This window comes from Xiphophorus maculatus, chromosome 13 (assembly GCF_002775205.1).
Source record: "Xiphophorus maculatus strain JP 163 A chromosome 13, X_maculatus-5.0-male, whole genome shotgun sequence".
Taxonomy (NCBI): Eukaryota; Metazoa; Chordata; class Actinopteri; order Cyprinodontiformes; family Poeciliidae; genus Xiphophorus; species Xiphophorus maculatus.
This window is the reverse complement of record NC_036455.1, coordinates 234733-249446: the sequence shown is the minus strand read 5'-3', so window position 1 is coordinate 249446 and position 14714 is coordinate 234733. Positions and strand designations below refer to the sequence as shown.

The following is a 14714-nucleotide window of genomic DNA, read 5'->3' as shown; positions in this document are numbered from 1 at the left end:
GTTGATATGTAGCTGAGGATATGACTCACCAGCTTATTGGTCCATACCAGATGTCAGCTTGTGGATATTTCACACTAAGTTTTTACCAGGTTTGGATGGGGACTAAGTGGTGTCATCTGCCCCTGCAGCTTCCTTTTAACAGAAATAGATCAACATGAATAAGCTTCTTTCTATCCTAGAGTAGAAAAACAAGGGCCTCACATAAGTTATCACTTCATTAGTTGTGAAATTTACAATAGTTTGTATGAAGGGTTCACAATACATCACTGTTTTAAAAAATGACAGTAAAATTCTGTTGTTTTTTTTTACGCTTATGTGCTGTTTTACCAAGAAAACAAACAAATGAAATATTCAAAAAAGAAAATAGGACTTGGAAGTTAGAAATAAATCAGAATTTGGCAAACATGAAGCCAACAGTCCCCACATTAGCTACAAATACAATGTTTGCTAACGCACACGTCTCTGGTTGAGTGCAGAGGATTTCGTTTTTAACAGCTTTAATCATGATGCAAACACTTCCAGTATATGAGTCACTGCTGGGGGAACCATTACTACTGTGACTATTACTACTGAGCTGATATTAGACTAAAAAGCTCTGCTGAACACACTGACTGCAACAATAGGAGCCAGGTAGAAATACGCAGAAGTCAAGGTTTGGTGTGTGTGTTTCCATTTGGAGGGTTTGGTTTGTTTCTTTTTACCAGAAACAGAAAAACAAACCACCTTTTGATGTTAAGCTTTGCAAATTTTGAAAAAATATTGAGTGTTTTTTAAAAAAGAGAATACATAAAAAGCAAATGTGACACTCTTTGAAGGCAAGGTGGTTTTTATTAAGCTCATTCTCCTGGAACTATGATGTCTTATTTAGAATTTCCAATCTGTACTTTTGAAAATTAATTCATGTTTTGGCATTTTATTACACATTTTGTTTTAATGTTAGTATTTTTTGTTGTTGTCGTTCACGTCAAATTCAAGAAGATATATAATCATTGCCATGCACTTGTTCAGAAGCTACACTGATAAATTAATTAACCTTGAGATTACAAAAAACACAACAACCGACAGAAATGTGCAGAGATTTGAAAAGGGCTTTGCGAAAAGACCTAGAAATAAAATTGCATAAAACAATCAGTGTGAACTCAGAATCCCTAGAGTCTTTTCATAGTATGGGCCCAAACAAGTTGACGGCAGTATGATAAATCGTAGGTGATGTCACCCTCTGGGAGCATGCACCTTGTCACTGAGGTTAATGTCAATGTCAGCCCAACACGACATAGGAATAAAGCAGCACAACTCTGGACTTGCTGAATTTATTCCCAGCTTGATCTAATCACCTGAGTGCTGTCCCAATTTATATCCATGCCCCTTGCGAAAATGATTTATATGTCGATCCATCGCTCACTGTGCTGTGTAACTTTCTCTAAAAGTGTCAAAGTAATACCATGACTGTCTCTCTTTTAGATTTAGTATTGAATTTAAAATTCTCTTTCTTACTTATTAATGAAGATCCTTCATATATCAGTGATCTAATTCTTCCAGATGTTCCCAACAGAGACAGACATCCTGTCTACTTTTAGAGCTGAGCTTAAAACTTAACAAAGCTTAGAGTCAATATCACTCAGGCTATTCTGAGTTATCTCTGTTGTTATGCTGCTATAGGCTGTTGAAGAACATAATTATCACTTTCTACTACTGCTACTCTGCAATTACTCACTATCTGCAGTTATTGCTGTCATTAACTGTTTTCTCTTCATAAAAGTTGCATCTGGCCTGATGTTATGTTATGTTGCTGAAAGAACAACTTAATATTCAGATCAGTAATTAAGCCGAATTACTTATATTTTGTGTTTAACATGCAAAATGTTTGTAAATACGTTCTACCCAGAACTCCTCAAGTGGCTTCACCTGGTTAATATCCTGCAAAAAAAAAAGTATTACGTGTCTTTTGTTGTCCATTTATTAATTGGTTAATCCAAAAGTTAGTCAACAGGTTAGACCTACTCACTCTATTGATGTTAAGTCAGAAAGCTCCACTTTACATGTTGATATTAAAAGTATTTTTTCCTATCTTTTCTTTTGCTACAAATGATCAAGCGCTCAAGAATGGAAAGATACGGTATTACCCTTTAGGCCACATGGGTCAAATTCAAGGCCCGTGGGCCAAATCTGGCCCGCCATAGATTTCTATGTGGCCCTCTAGATTCTAGACTAAACACTAAGTTTGCCTAAATATTATGTTATCAGTGAAATCAATGCAGTTTTTATCTGTTTACTGCCAAATTATATCACAGTCCCTCCTTTCTTGAGAATTATTGTGGAAATTCACACATAAATTAACAAATCCTTGCACTTTTTTGGGGATCTGCAATAATTGGGAGTGTATTGCAGATTTTTCTCCCAAAATTGTCAAAAACTTTCTTTCTTGTACTAAACAGCTGCCTCAGCCTTAATTGTTGTCAGATTATAGACCATGATCTGTACAGTGAGTAAGAAAATGTCGCATTTACTGACATAAATAAGCGGAAATGGCACAAATATTTCCAAATTAGTACCACAAACACTTTGATTTTTGTTGTAAAAAAAATCACAAAAAGTATCACAAAATCCTGGAGGGACTGAAAAGATGTTCAATAATATTTAATTTTAAGAATTTATTAACATTTTAACAGTTTGTGAACAGGTTTTATCAATACATCCTAGAACAACCGGCCCTTTAAGAGCATTCATGTTCTTGATTTGGCCCAAAGCGAAAATGAGTTTGACACGCCTAGTTTAGGCAAAATTAGCAAAATGTGTGTATTTTTTATCTGATTAATAGAGACAGAAGAATTGATTACTAAAATAAAGTTAGTTAGAGCGTTAGACAAAACACTGGAAGGAGATATTTCTGTTTCTAATCTTTAGGATTTACAGATGGTACAGAGCTTATAGCTTTGGTTCTGTTTGGCTCCAAAATTTCCTTAGAAAGAAAACTTTAACCTAAACTCGACTGCATTGTTTAATAGCTGGACCAAATTGGAATGTATATAAATAACTTCCCCCTATAATTGTATATTTTACATTTTGGTGCATACTTCGGATGTTTTATTTATTTATTTGTTTTGTAAAGTGCCTTAAGATGACATTTGTTTTGAACTAGATTAGACGTTTGAACCGAGAGCAATAATCTCGGTTCTGTCTCCAGACAGGGCCCCGTGAAGCCAGAGGTTCTGTCCATCCAGCTTTCGGGTCGTCGCTCCAATCGGAGGCTCCAGAGAAACAACAGCCTCTCCCCCAACAACCCTCTCCTCAGTCTTGTCAATTCAGGTGGGTTCATGCGTTTGCATGTACTGCTCACTTTAAATAGCTCAACGTGGCATTGCTGTATGCAAAGAAACAGCTGCGGGGTCAGAGAGAGCACGTCTCTGCAGATCAGAAAGCACGACACAGAGGTGGGAGGGAGGAGAGCGAGGTGAGGCAGAGAAAAGGCCGGGGACAGCCTGGAGGAGGCCGGACCGCTGTGCTCAGATGGAGCTCTGGGGTTCTGGATGCCTGTGTGTAAAAGACTAAATTTACAGATCAGGGTTTTTTTTTTCTTTGACATCTAACTTGCTGGCGACGACTTATTTTTCAGAGTACTGCAACAGAAAGATGAGGACAAAAGGTGTGTGGGCTAGAAATAGTAGTTTTAAATCTGATAAAAATGGAAAGAAATAACAAGATTGGGCATTTTTGAACACCAAAGCGCATGGCTTTAACATTCATCTGGTGATCTCATCAGAAAACACTCTATTGCATTATGTGTTACTGGGTCAACAGTGGCGCATGTTCATAGTTTAGATGTGTTCAATAACAGGAAAAATAAAAGTCTGATGATTCAGCCTTCGACCTGTTGACCATAAATCAGAGCTGATCAAGTGAGAAATTGGCTAATCTGAAACTTTGATCCGTAGATGATTGATTTGTGCTTCTGTAGTAAAGCAAATTACTAAGCCATAAAAAGTGAATGATTGATGTGTGTTAAATTGGCTTTTTGATTCTGGAGAAAAATAAGTTTTTACTTGTTCCAGAATGCTTTGAACTCTAAAGTTTGCGAAAAGTAAAGTCAAGATGAAGACCATTATCAACGTTTCTTTGAGAAGCATGATATATTTGGCAGAGCCAGATGCCATTTGTACTAAATCTTTACCAAAATGCATATTTAAAACAAAGATAAAATATTCCCCACATTTTCAAACATACAAAATATTCTCCAGCTGATTGCCTCCATTTACGTCCTCGTTGTTTTTTTAACCATTGATTGCACACAGTCGCCTCTTCGTCGCCTCTCCTGCGCAACACCTGCTGTTATTGCCAGAAACAAACACAAAACCCAAACAAAGCGATTACAGGTCTCAAAGCTTTTCCATTGATCTCTGTGGTTGTTTGCCGCCCCGACATGAAAGGAAACCCTGAAATGACCCCCTGGCACACTGCAGTCATTCATACCTGCATTCGCTTCCAGGGATCGATGGATGAAAATATTTTAAACAGACATGATGTATGAAGCAGCTTTCATCTGTGCACCTTTGTTGTTTAAAATCCAGCTTCCTTTGTGGTTTTTTTAAAATATATTTTTCTGTCTCCCCCAGGTGCTTACGATGAAGACGGTCAGTGGACGGTTCAGGTCAACAGGCTGCAGAAGCTGATCGACCGTCTAGAACAAAAGGTTGCTTCACCTTTTTCTTAAGTATAATTTTTTATACTTGCCTTCTTATGCCTCATTTTGTGTCTAGTTTCTGCTGTTTGCCTTCAGCAATTCATCCATCTGGTCTTTACGTTATCCCCTAAAATTGTGACGAGTAGGATCACAGCAATATCAGAGTGGCAAACCACACCTGCCCACGTTATAAACACATACACATATGCTCGTACAGGAGAGAAAATCTGGACCTGAAAATGAAGCAATGTGTCGTAAACTGACATGTGAGGGAGGCATTTGATGAGACTTTTAAGCCAAGAAAACGGGGCAGTAAATATCGTATCAGACGTAAAAAGAGAGTCAATCAGACAGTAACAACGATTCTGACAACAACAAAAAATATTACACATGAAATCAGTTGCCCATAGACTGTTTCAGAGGGTTCTGTACTATCCTGCAGGTCTCCATAATTCCCTTTTTCAAAGCTCTTGATTGAAATAAATGGGTCATTATCAGGTTTCTGAAGAACATGCAGAGGAGGTAATTGAATCATTTGAATCTAGTTTGCTGGAGCAGGAAAACATCTAAAACATGCAGGACAGCAGGGGGGCAGGACAAGGAGCTCATCACATAAAGTCTGAATAAATTAAAAAAAGGTTTAGTATGGACATTTTCTAACTGTAAAATCATCCATTACATTGGGTTTGTGTACACTCTTTAATTGGACTTTTATGAGTTTTGAAGTATTTTTAAAACATTTAAAAGAGAAAGGTGACCTAATTTTTCCACATATAGAAGGTGTCCCTTTCTCTATGTATAGCATATTATGTAAATATGTTGCAATAATTGTCCACAGTGCGATCTATAGCAGCTTTTAATTATTATTTTATTTTTCTGTTTGCGATCCACGTTGACTTGTTTCACTTTTAACTTCCTCCTTAGATGCTGTTTTTACACCTATGTTGTCTTTTTAGCTTGTGGTTTAAGATGTCCCCCAAAACCTGTCATAACAGCTATGTAAATATCGAGGAAATGTAAACGCTTGTGCAGTTTAAACTAGAGCTAATATCCGTGTACTTCCTCCTCCGCAGGAGATTCGCATGGAGCCCGTTGAAGAGGAGGTCTTGGAGAGCAAATCGGTTGGTTTATTGATTTTTATCCTCCTTTCACTATGCAGTGACCATGCTGTGTTTATTACTCTGCTGTCACATGGAGGGCTTGTACAGACCCAGAGGCCACGCTGATAATGAAGACAGCAGTTGCCATAGAAACAGCAGCGCTTCCCCTCTTTTATGTTTAGTCTGTCTTCATTCTTAATCTGTGTGTCTAAGGCTTATTTGGACGTGACAGTTTGACGATGGACCGACCAAGACTTTCTATGTCTTCAGGAATTATCAACCAGTCAAAGCAATAGTTATTTTTCTTATATGTAAAAAGGAGTGTAAACGGAAAACTACAAAATATCCACGACTAAAAGTTCGGCAGTTTGCACAATTTAACTGAATTAACGTGAAATGTTATTAATGGCAGATAACCAGATCTGAACACATAGCATGAAGCTATAGTGAAACACGGTAGCAGCAGCATCAGGCTGTGGGGAGGCATTTCCTCAGCAGGGACAGGAGAGCTGTTTAGAGTATAAGGGAAGATGGATGGAGATAAATAAAGTACAATACTGGAAAATTACAGGCATTCAGTCAGAGCTGCAATTGAGGGATTTAGATCAGAACAGACCTAAATCCAATCGAGAATCTACAGAAAGGCTTGTGCATTGATGTTAACGTAAACTCTACATCCAATCTGTCTGACTCTGAGCAATTTACAAAGAAGAATTGGACAAAATCTCAGTGTTTAGCTGTTAGACACAAAGACCTGCAGCTGTAATTGCAGCAAAATGTGCTTCTGAAAAGTACTGACTCAGATAGTCTGAATGCAAACGCATGGCACTGATTTTAGATTTTTATCTATAATAATAAAAAGTATTGTTCTCCTTCCACTTCACAATTTTCCACTACTTTGTGTAAGTCTATCAAATAAAATCCTTATAAAATCCACTGAAGATTGTGGTTGCATGTTGGAAAAGTTAAATGAAAGTGAATATTTTTTTGATAAGGAACAACAAGTAAGAATTTATTTACCCTAGCAATAATTGTGCAGTAAGAGTATTTGATTTATTTATCTCAAACAGGTTTTTTAAAACAGGAGGGGGAAAAAACAACCAGTAGGGCAGAGAAAACATGTGCACACATAATCAAGAACAAAATAATTACTTTATCACTACTTTTTTGTTTGAAAAGGAGTAGAAAGAAGTGAACGCTTACTTAATCCCACCCCTTATCTATATTTAATTACATATATTACTTACTGACTCAATAATTATCCAAAATTTAATAGTAATAAAAACCATGTTATAAAAAAGCCAACAAATAAATGATACTATATAGACAAAATGATTACAAACTAACTCATAACAGACAAGAAAATCAACGGGTAATAACAATAGTAATGATGACAACTGTAAATAACTACTGGCATTTACATTATTATACTGCAAAATATTCTTGCAGTATAATAATCTATCTTAACCCATGGATATGAATATAACATTTCTCATTACTGCTTCAGTGCAGATGTCTGCATGAATGAATCAACATGTAATTGGCTTATCGGTTTGTGTCACTTGGGATAAATCGGCTGTAGAAACCAATAATGACCAGCCTGATGTGTGACTGTTTTCTGTTTGACAACTTCAGATTCTGTATGTGTGTGTGTGTGTGTGCGTGTGTGTGTGTGTGTGTGTGTGTGCGTGTGTGTGTGTGTGTGTTTTTCTTCCAAATTAGCAAGTAAATAGTAAAGATCCTAAAGGTTCAGTCCTGGTCACACACAGAAAAGTCCTCCTCATTAAAGCACACAGTGTATCTTACAGCCACCATTCACTCCCTGTTCTCTTCTGCCGCTGTGCCTGTCAAATCATCAGCCTCAGGAAATTATCAGCAAGCTCTCTGTTGTCACGATTAAACCAAGTTTTTCCCCTTCTTCACACCTCTCAACCAGAGGATGAGCTCCAACACCCCTCTCTTTCTTATTGTCTGAAGAAAGAAAGTCAAAACCCACCTCTGTCTATGCTTTAGAGCTGTGATTCATCATCTGAACAGGCTGATGGTTTAACCATACCAGAAGCAAGCTGACATTTTGAATGTGTGTGTTGTCTTCACAGCACATCCTAATAGTCCAGAGGCAGCTGTCAGTGCTGGAGGAGGAGCTGGAGGAGTTTCGATTGGCTCTCAGGCAGTACATGGATTGTGCCTGCGCCCAGACAGGATGCTTACAGTCAGTTCTTTTTCCTCTGTTACCCGTTCTCCTTTGTTCCATTGAGCTTGTATGTCATGCTTCATGTGTGTTACAAATACAAGCTGTATTTTATTTGGATTTTATGTAGGGGTGCTGTTTGCTGATTACTGATCTTTTTAAAAAGCCTAGCTTACCAATTCCAATTTTGGCCGATACCAAATGAAATGTTGCTCAATATATCAAAAACGTTGCTGAATTGGCAACAATGGGGTGACAGTTGTTAACTGTAAATGCGCAGACATGATCTGGTTGGACGGTTTGTCAGTCAAAACTCTCTCACAGCAGAAAAGAAAAGCACAGTGGTTGATTTTTAGACCTTTGCCAAGGTTGATGGCACGGTGGACAAGATCGGCTTTACATGTAAAAATCAGCCATTCACCCAAAATTAAGGAAATCGGCACCGATAAATCGGCTGGTCCATAAATCGATGCACCCCTAATTTTAGGTGCTAGATCGGTGTAGTGAAAAATGATGGAGTTTTACAAATCCCTCTACCGTGGTTGAACATGTCAAAACTGAAGTTTTTACTGCAGTATAATTGGATGGAGGGTCTTGCCACAGATTTTCAATTATATTTGGATCACATTTTAACACACGAATATGATTTAGTCTCAACCTTCTTATTGTAGCTCTTGCTGTGTTTTTATGGAGTTGTGCTGCTAAAAGGTGACCTCACTTTTTTAGTGTATTTGCTGCTTGTTTTCTTCCGAGATTAGCTTGTATTTTACTCCATCTACCTCCCCCTCTACTATTTCTTGGTCAGCATTGGGAATGCAGCATCATGCATTCCCATAGCATGATGCTGCCACAATCATAGTTCACAGTGGGCATTGTATGTTCAGGGTCATATGAAGAGTTAAGCTTTTTATAGTACTCTTTAAAAAATTTCATGTTTCTGGCGACATTAGCTGAAGCGAAGCAAATTTGGCTCAAGCAACTTTAATTTTTAAATTAGCAAAGAAAAGGTTTGATATCCGCCAGCTATAAATCCGCAAATAATTATATTATCAAAATTGTGTTTGGTGAACAATTATTTTTTTTAATGGAAATCCAAGGAATGCCATCTGGTCAAAAAAAAGGTGACTTCTTTATAGCATCCAACTAGATGCACAACGTAGATGAATATTGGAGCAAGCCAGACTTTTGCCTTTGCTAAACAGACAGGGGAGAAGTAGGGAGGATATAATTATATTAGACATTAGACTGGTTTCGAATTCATAATGAATTTGAAAATGAGAACAGAAAATTTGGGAAGCAGATTAACTATAGAAAAGAGGGGGCCTGAGAAATGTGCCCTGGGGAACATCACAAGTGACTGGAATCTGCTCTGCCTGAAGAGTTCTCTGGAAATTTCAAAGTTGTATGGAACGTTTTACTTTTGACGCATCAGGTGAAGAAGAATAAGAAAAGATGAGCCTCTAGCAAACAGCAGCAGGCCTTTCCTGTTACAAGAAGAGAGTGAAAAAATAAATTAAAAGAAACCAATTACCAAGATAATGACGAACCTGTAAAACCTTAATCTTTTCTACACAAGCACAGTGGTGACTAATTTAGAAATTAAGTTGATGCTTTCCTCATTATTTTGTCACTTTAACACCATTTAACATGAAAATTCTGCACATCTTACTCAAAATAGTCTGACTTTAGAATATCATACCTGATTTTGACACTTAAATATTATTTTCTGAGCTGCTGCATCCTCCACCTAAAATAAAAGAAAGCATCCCCATCTAATGCCATATCGGTCGGGGAAAATGTTTTAAGTAAGTGAATATCTGGCCTGCATCCTTCATCCATACTAATGACTAAATATATATTGTCATTAAAATGCCACTGCAGTAAAATTAAAACGAAATCCTCCTTTCGAAGCAGTTTGAAGTGGTATCGTTCTTGACACGATTGCAGGAGTACTATGTAGTTCACATCCAAGTAGAGTTTTTTATGAGATAATAAACTTAAGCTGAAATTCTGCCACATTAGGGAGAGAAAACGTGTTGCAGTGTTAGAATATTTGTCTCGCCTGTCATGTTTTGTTCTTGTTCTTCAGCAGAGCTTACACACAACATGCTTCAGAGGATTAGAGAGAATGAATGTTTCCTTCTCCTTATCACTAAGAACTAAAATGTTTATCTTTTTTGCTTTGTGACTAAACATTTCTTCAACCTGAGTCAGTCCTAAGCTAACTGTCAGTTTGGTTTTAGTCTCATACCAGCAGCCTGAAGCAGAGTGTGACGTTTTACATGCTTTATCACGTTGCTTCCTTTAAATAGTATATTTTTCAACTTGTTTCTTTGATTAAATGAAAATACTGCACAAATGTTGCCAGATTATGATTGCATTTTACAATTTAATTGTGGTTATGATTGCACCTCGTTGCTCGCACACAGCGAGGATGCAGAAAACAATTTAGAAACACGGGCTCTGTTGGGGGACATGATGCAGCAACACTAATTAGCAACTGCATGACTCGTGTCCCCTCTTTTGTCTTTAACTCGGCAGCATCGCAGTTCAGCGGCTGGCAAATGAATCACGCTTCATTCTCTACGAGTTCTGGGAACACAACAACGTGTGGAAGAAGTGAGTATCCGCATGTGTGTGACCCATGTGCGTCAGCGTTAACGCATCGTGGATCGATTCACATTAACTCTACATTACGCTCTTTTTTTACTGCTTGGACTCATCAGTGAAGGTTCAGTTGATGCTTGAACTTTAAAGAAACTGATGGGGAAAAACACAGCAACAAGAAAAAGACTTTTTAACCCCCTCTGTTCTCGTTTATCACTCTATTTTTCATATTTATTGGATAAATAGGATTAACAATTAATTATGAAATACAACTTTATTCATCTTGTGCTGCACATTAATATTCTCTGTACGTTGTAAAGCAATCATACCTTTTTTGTGTTTTTAGGTTGAGTCTTTAATTTGAGTTCACAATCATGAAGTAAAAATAAATCAATTATAGATAAATTATTAAAGGTTCAGATGACGAGTTTAGACATATTCTCATAGTATTTATTGGCAACTCTTGTAAAGATAAATAAGAAACATTTCAAACGAATTCCTGTGGATTCTTGAATGTGATAGATGTTCCCAAAGCCTTTGCAATCATATATTTGCAAAAACCAGAGGCTCGAGGTTTCATGGATGTGTTATTATTTTTAAAGAACTTAAAAGATTGTGGGGTGATAAATTTGGTCTTTTTCAGACTATGTTGTTCAGAATACTGGATTCTGGCAGAAAATGTACGACTGAAGCATTGAATATAATGTGATTGCTTCTTTAATAGCATGCTGGAGAATATTTTTGTTGCTGATAAATAAATTATCTCTGAACCTCCTCTTCATGGTCAAAAACTGAAAACAAAAAAACAACTTTCCACTGGAGTATCAAAATAATACATTTTATAATGTCTGTAAACTAAAAGATGTACTTTAATGTAAAGGATTTGCCTATTTTTCTTGTCATTTTTATTTTTGAGAAGAATATTTCTCTTGCCTTTCTCTTTTTATTGCATTGTATTTATTTATTTATTTTTTTTACCAGTTTTAGGCTGTAGATGCAAATATCAGTCAACAACAATGTAGTAAAGCGCAAAATTACTCATCCCCCTGGGAAATTCAGTTTTAAAGTAATCTTTTAATTTTAATAACCCTTCTGACTGCAAGTAATATTTCACCGGCCAAGTCAGAGTCAATCCCTCAGTTGGTAAAAATTAGTGTGATGGCGCAGAGGCATTCTTAAAGGTTTGGAGCACATAGCTGTAGATTATTGGTCAAATTCCCAGTGGAAAAATGCAAAGAGTTTATTAGCAACTGTAAGGTCACTGTAATGCCACGAAACACTTTTTTTCACTCATTATTCAGAAGGCTGTCAACATTTTTAAAAAAACAACTAAAAACAGATAAATCACTTTTTCCTAACAGCGTGAGTTGAGAGGCATCTCTCTGATTTCCTAGCAGAAACAAACTTCTTGGTTGAATGAAAAATGAAGATACATCTAAATCTTCCAGGGTTTGCTTGATTTCAGTCGACTCCTTTGAATTACATTACTGAGGGGTGGAGTCACTGTCTCTCTTTTGAAACCTGCTTGTTTCCACCTTTGATTGGTTCGTCCTTCCATCCAACAACACTGAAGCCCTACTTACCGAAGCTTTAACTGATAAACCTGGATGACTTTGAATCGCTGCACACAGACAGTGATCAGTTCCTCACGTCCTATGTTGTCTCCTCTGCTTTCCAGCCACCTGCAGACTAACTACAGTAAAACCTTCCAGAGGGGGAACGTAGACTTCCTGGAAACTCCCGAGAGCATCACTACCATGCTTGTTCCTGGTAAGGAAACACATCCCACATCCACAAAGGTTTTCACAATTAATATGCTTTGCAGTGAATATAAAAATAAGTCAGGTTTTCCATCAGTTTTTGATAACATACACAAAATTAGAATATTGTCAGATTAGAAGTACCTTTTTTTTAAATAACAACCTTTAAGCAGGTAATAAACAATCTTTTCAATAAACTCATATTTCTGTTTTAACAGTTTTTTTTATTTGTCTAATGTAATCTTCTAATCTTAAATGTTGTTTTCTTTAGCTGCCATCGAATAAAGTCTTGAACACGTCAATCTGTGTGTAACTAATCTGTATGATGTGTTTACAATATTATCACTCAATCAATCAAGTTTATTTGTGCAGCACATTTCAGCAACCAGGCAGTTCAAAGTGCTTCACATCATAAAAACAAAAATATAGTCAAAGACAGTCAACAATTGAAACATAACATTTTGTCTGATGGCATTATAACACATCTGAATCTTTATCAATGTTTAATTTATAATGTTTCGAAAGCAACTCTAAACAGTGGAGTGTTTTTAGTCTGGATTTAAAGGAACTCAGTGTTTCGGCTGTTTTGCAGTTTTCTTTAAGTCTGTTCCAAATTTGTGGTGCACAGCAGCTGAATGCTGCTTCTCCATGTTTGGTTTTGTTTCTGAGAGCAGACCAGAACCAGAGAACCTGGTGGATCTGGAAGGTTGATACAACACCAGCAGATCTTTAATGTATTGTGGTGCTAAACCGTTCAGTGATTTATAAACTAACAGTATTTCAAACTCTATTCTCTGAGCTACAGGGAGCCAGTGTAGGGAAAATAAATGAATGTTTTAACAACATTCTAATTTATTGAAAATAATGATATGTGGGTAGGTGAAACTTTCTAAGGCACATGTGTCAAACTCAAGGCCCGGGGGCCAAATCTGGTCCACCATAACTTTTTATGAGGCCCTTTAAACTCCAAATTACATCAATAAGTTCTTCCAGTTTTTTTACAAATCTGCAAAATTTACACACATCTTGACATTTTTTTATGATCTTACAGCAAATTTTCTCAAATTTGGTCAAAAACATTGAATTTAAGTGGCTGCTGCTGCGTCAGCCTTGCTTGATGTCAAGTTATACTCCGTAATAAAAAGTCACATTTAACATCATACATTAGCGCAAATACGAAAATTCCTTACATACATTTCTAAATCGGCATCACAAAATCTGTCATTTTGATTGCAAAAAAACACTAACTTACAAAATCCTGGAGGAACAGCTATTTCTTGGTATTTTATCAATTTAATTGGTTTTAACAATATATTGTGGCCCTTTCGGAAAATTCTGATTTTTGATATGACCCAAAATGAAAATGAGTTTGGCAGCCCTGTTCTAAGCGGTTTAATAGATTGTATATCATCTGTATCTCACCTGCAGCTTCTTGGTGGGTCCTCAACAACAACTGAAGATTTCCCGCCAACATCCACTGATCATCACCAGACGGTGTGAGGAGCAAACAGACACCTGTCAACACATCACCAGTCCACAGAAACACCTCACTCTCCTTGAAGCAACATTACTTGTGAAGCCATGGTGATTAGTGTTTATGACTTTCCATGTTCTTTCATAGTTCAGTGGTAGCTCCAGTAGCTCATGTGTGTCTGTTTGCACTTATTCACAAATGAGCTGTGAGCTCATCAGTGACCCATCTGATGGTCCGACATCATCGCCGTGACGTCGCCCAGCGTAGAGCTGAAATGTTTGTGTTTTTGTCTCGATAGATATCTCTTTGAGGACATTGGGCTTAATCACGTTCTGGTTTTAGGAATATATTCATAAATAGGTTTAGTTTGAATTTAGACTTTTGTTATTATTATTATTATTGTTGTTGTTTGCATTAAATGAGTGTGTGAAAGAGACAGGAAATGAATCGCTTAGAAAGACATTGTATCAATTGTAGCAGCTCCAGGGAGCTCATTAAACCATATTTCTGTCTTTAATGTATTGAACTGAGACAAAGTCTCTAATAAAGATAATATTGTTGTGTATGCTGTGTGTATTTCTTGGGTTTTTTGTTCTGCAAGTGTGTCACCACATGGTTATTGTAACAGAGTAGTTAGCTGAAACAATTAAATAAATGCCTATTACAGGGATAGTTCATGGTTGGTCAACATATTAGTAAAACATGCATAAAGTATTAGTATAAAAAAACTAATATCATGAATAAACCGTGCATACATTTTTCCTGCTTGATCGTTTCGAAGAGTCTAACAGAGAATTTCACATACATGTCATGTTCAAACGTCCTAATACAGAGTGTTGCATATTCCACAGACGTTTCACTGTTTTTGTCCAATGTGTCCAGTGTGTTTGTTCTCAGCCCCCCT

The 14714-nt window shown here is 36.9% G+C and overlaps 1 protein-coding gene across 1 annotated transcript in view; it reads left to right on the top strand.

The window, feature by feature from the left end:
• necab1 (N-terminal EF-hand calcium binding protein 1) overlaps window positions 1-14375 on the top strand; it is a 33056-nt gene extending 18681 nt beyond the window's left edge. Inside the window, exons 7-13 of the mRNA XM_005797365.2 lie at window positions 3185-3306; window positions 4611-4687; window positions 5752-5799; window positions 7878-7990; window positions 10511-10588; window positions 12255-12346; window positions 13765-14375. Of these exons, the coding sequence (XP_005797422.1) occupies window positions 3185-3306; window positions 4611-4687; window positions 5752-5799; window positions 7878-7990; window positions 10511-10588; window positions 12255-12346; window positions 13765-13793 (559 nt within the window). The 3' untranslated portion in view covers window positions 13794-14375. The remainder of the gene's footprint in view (window positions 1-3184; window positions 3307-4610; window positions 4688-5751; window positions 5800-7877; window positions 7991-10510; window positions 10589-12254; window positions 12347-13764) is intronic.
• The last annotated feature ends 339 nt before the right edge of the window (window positions 14376-14714 follow it).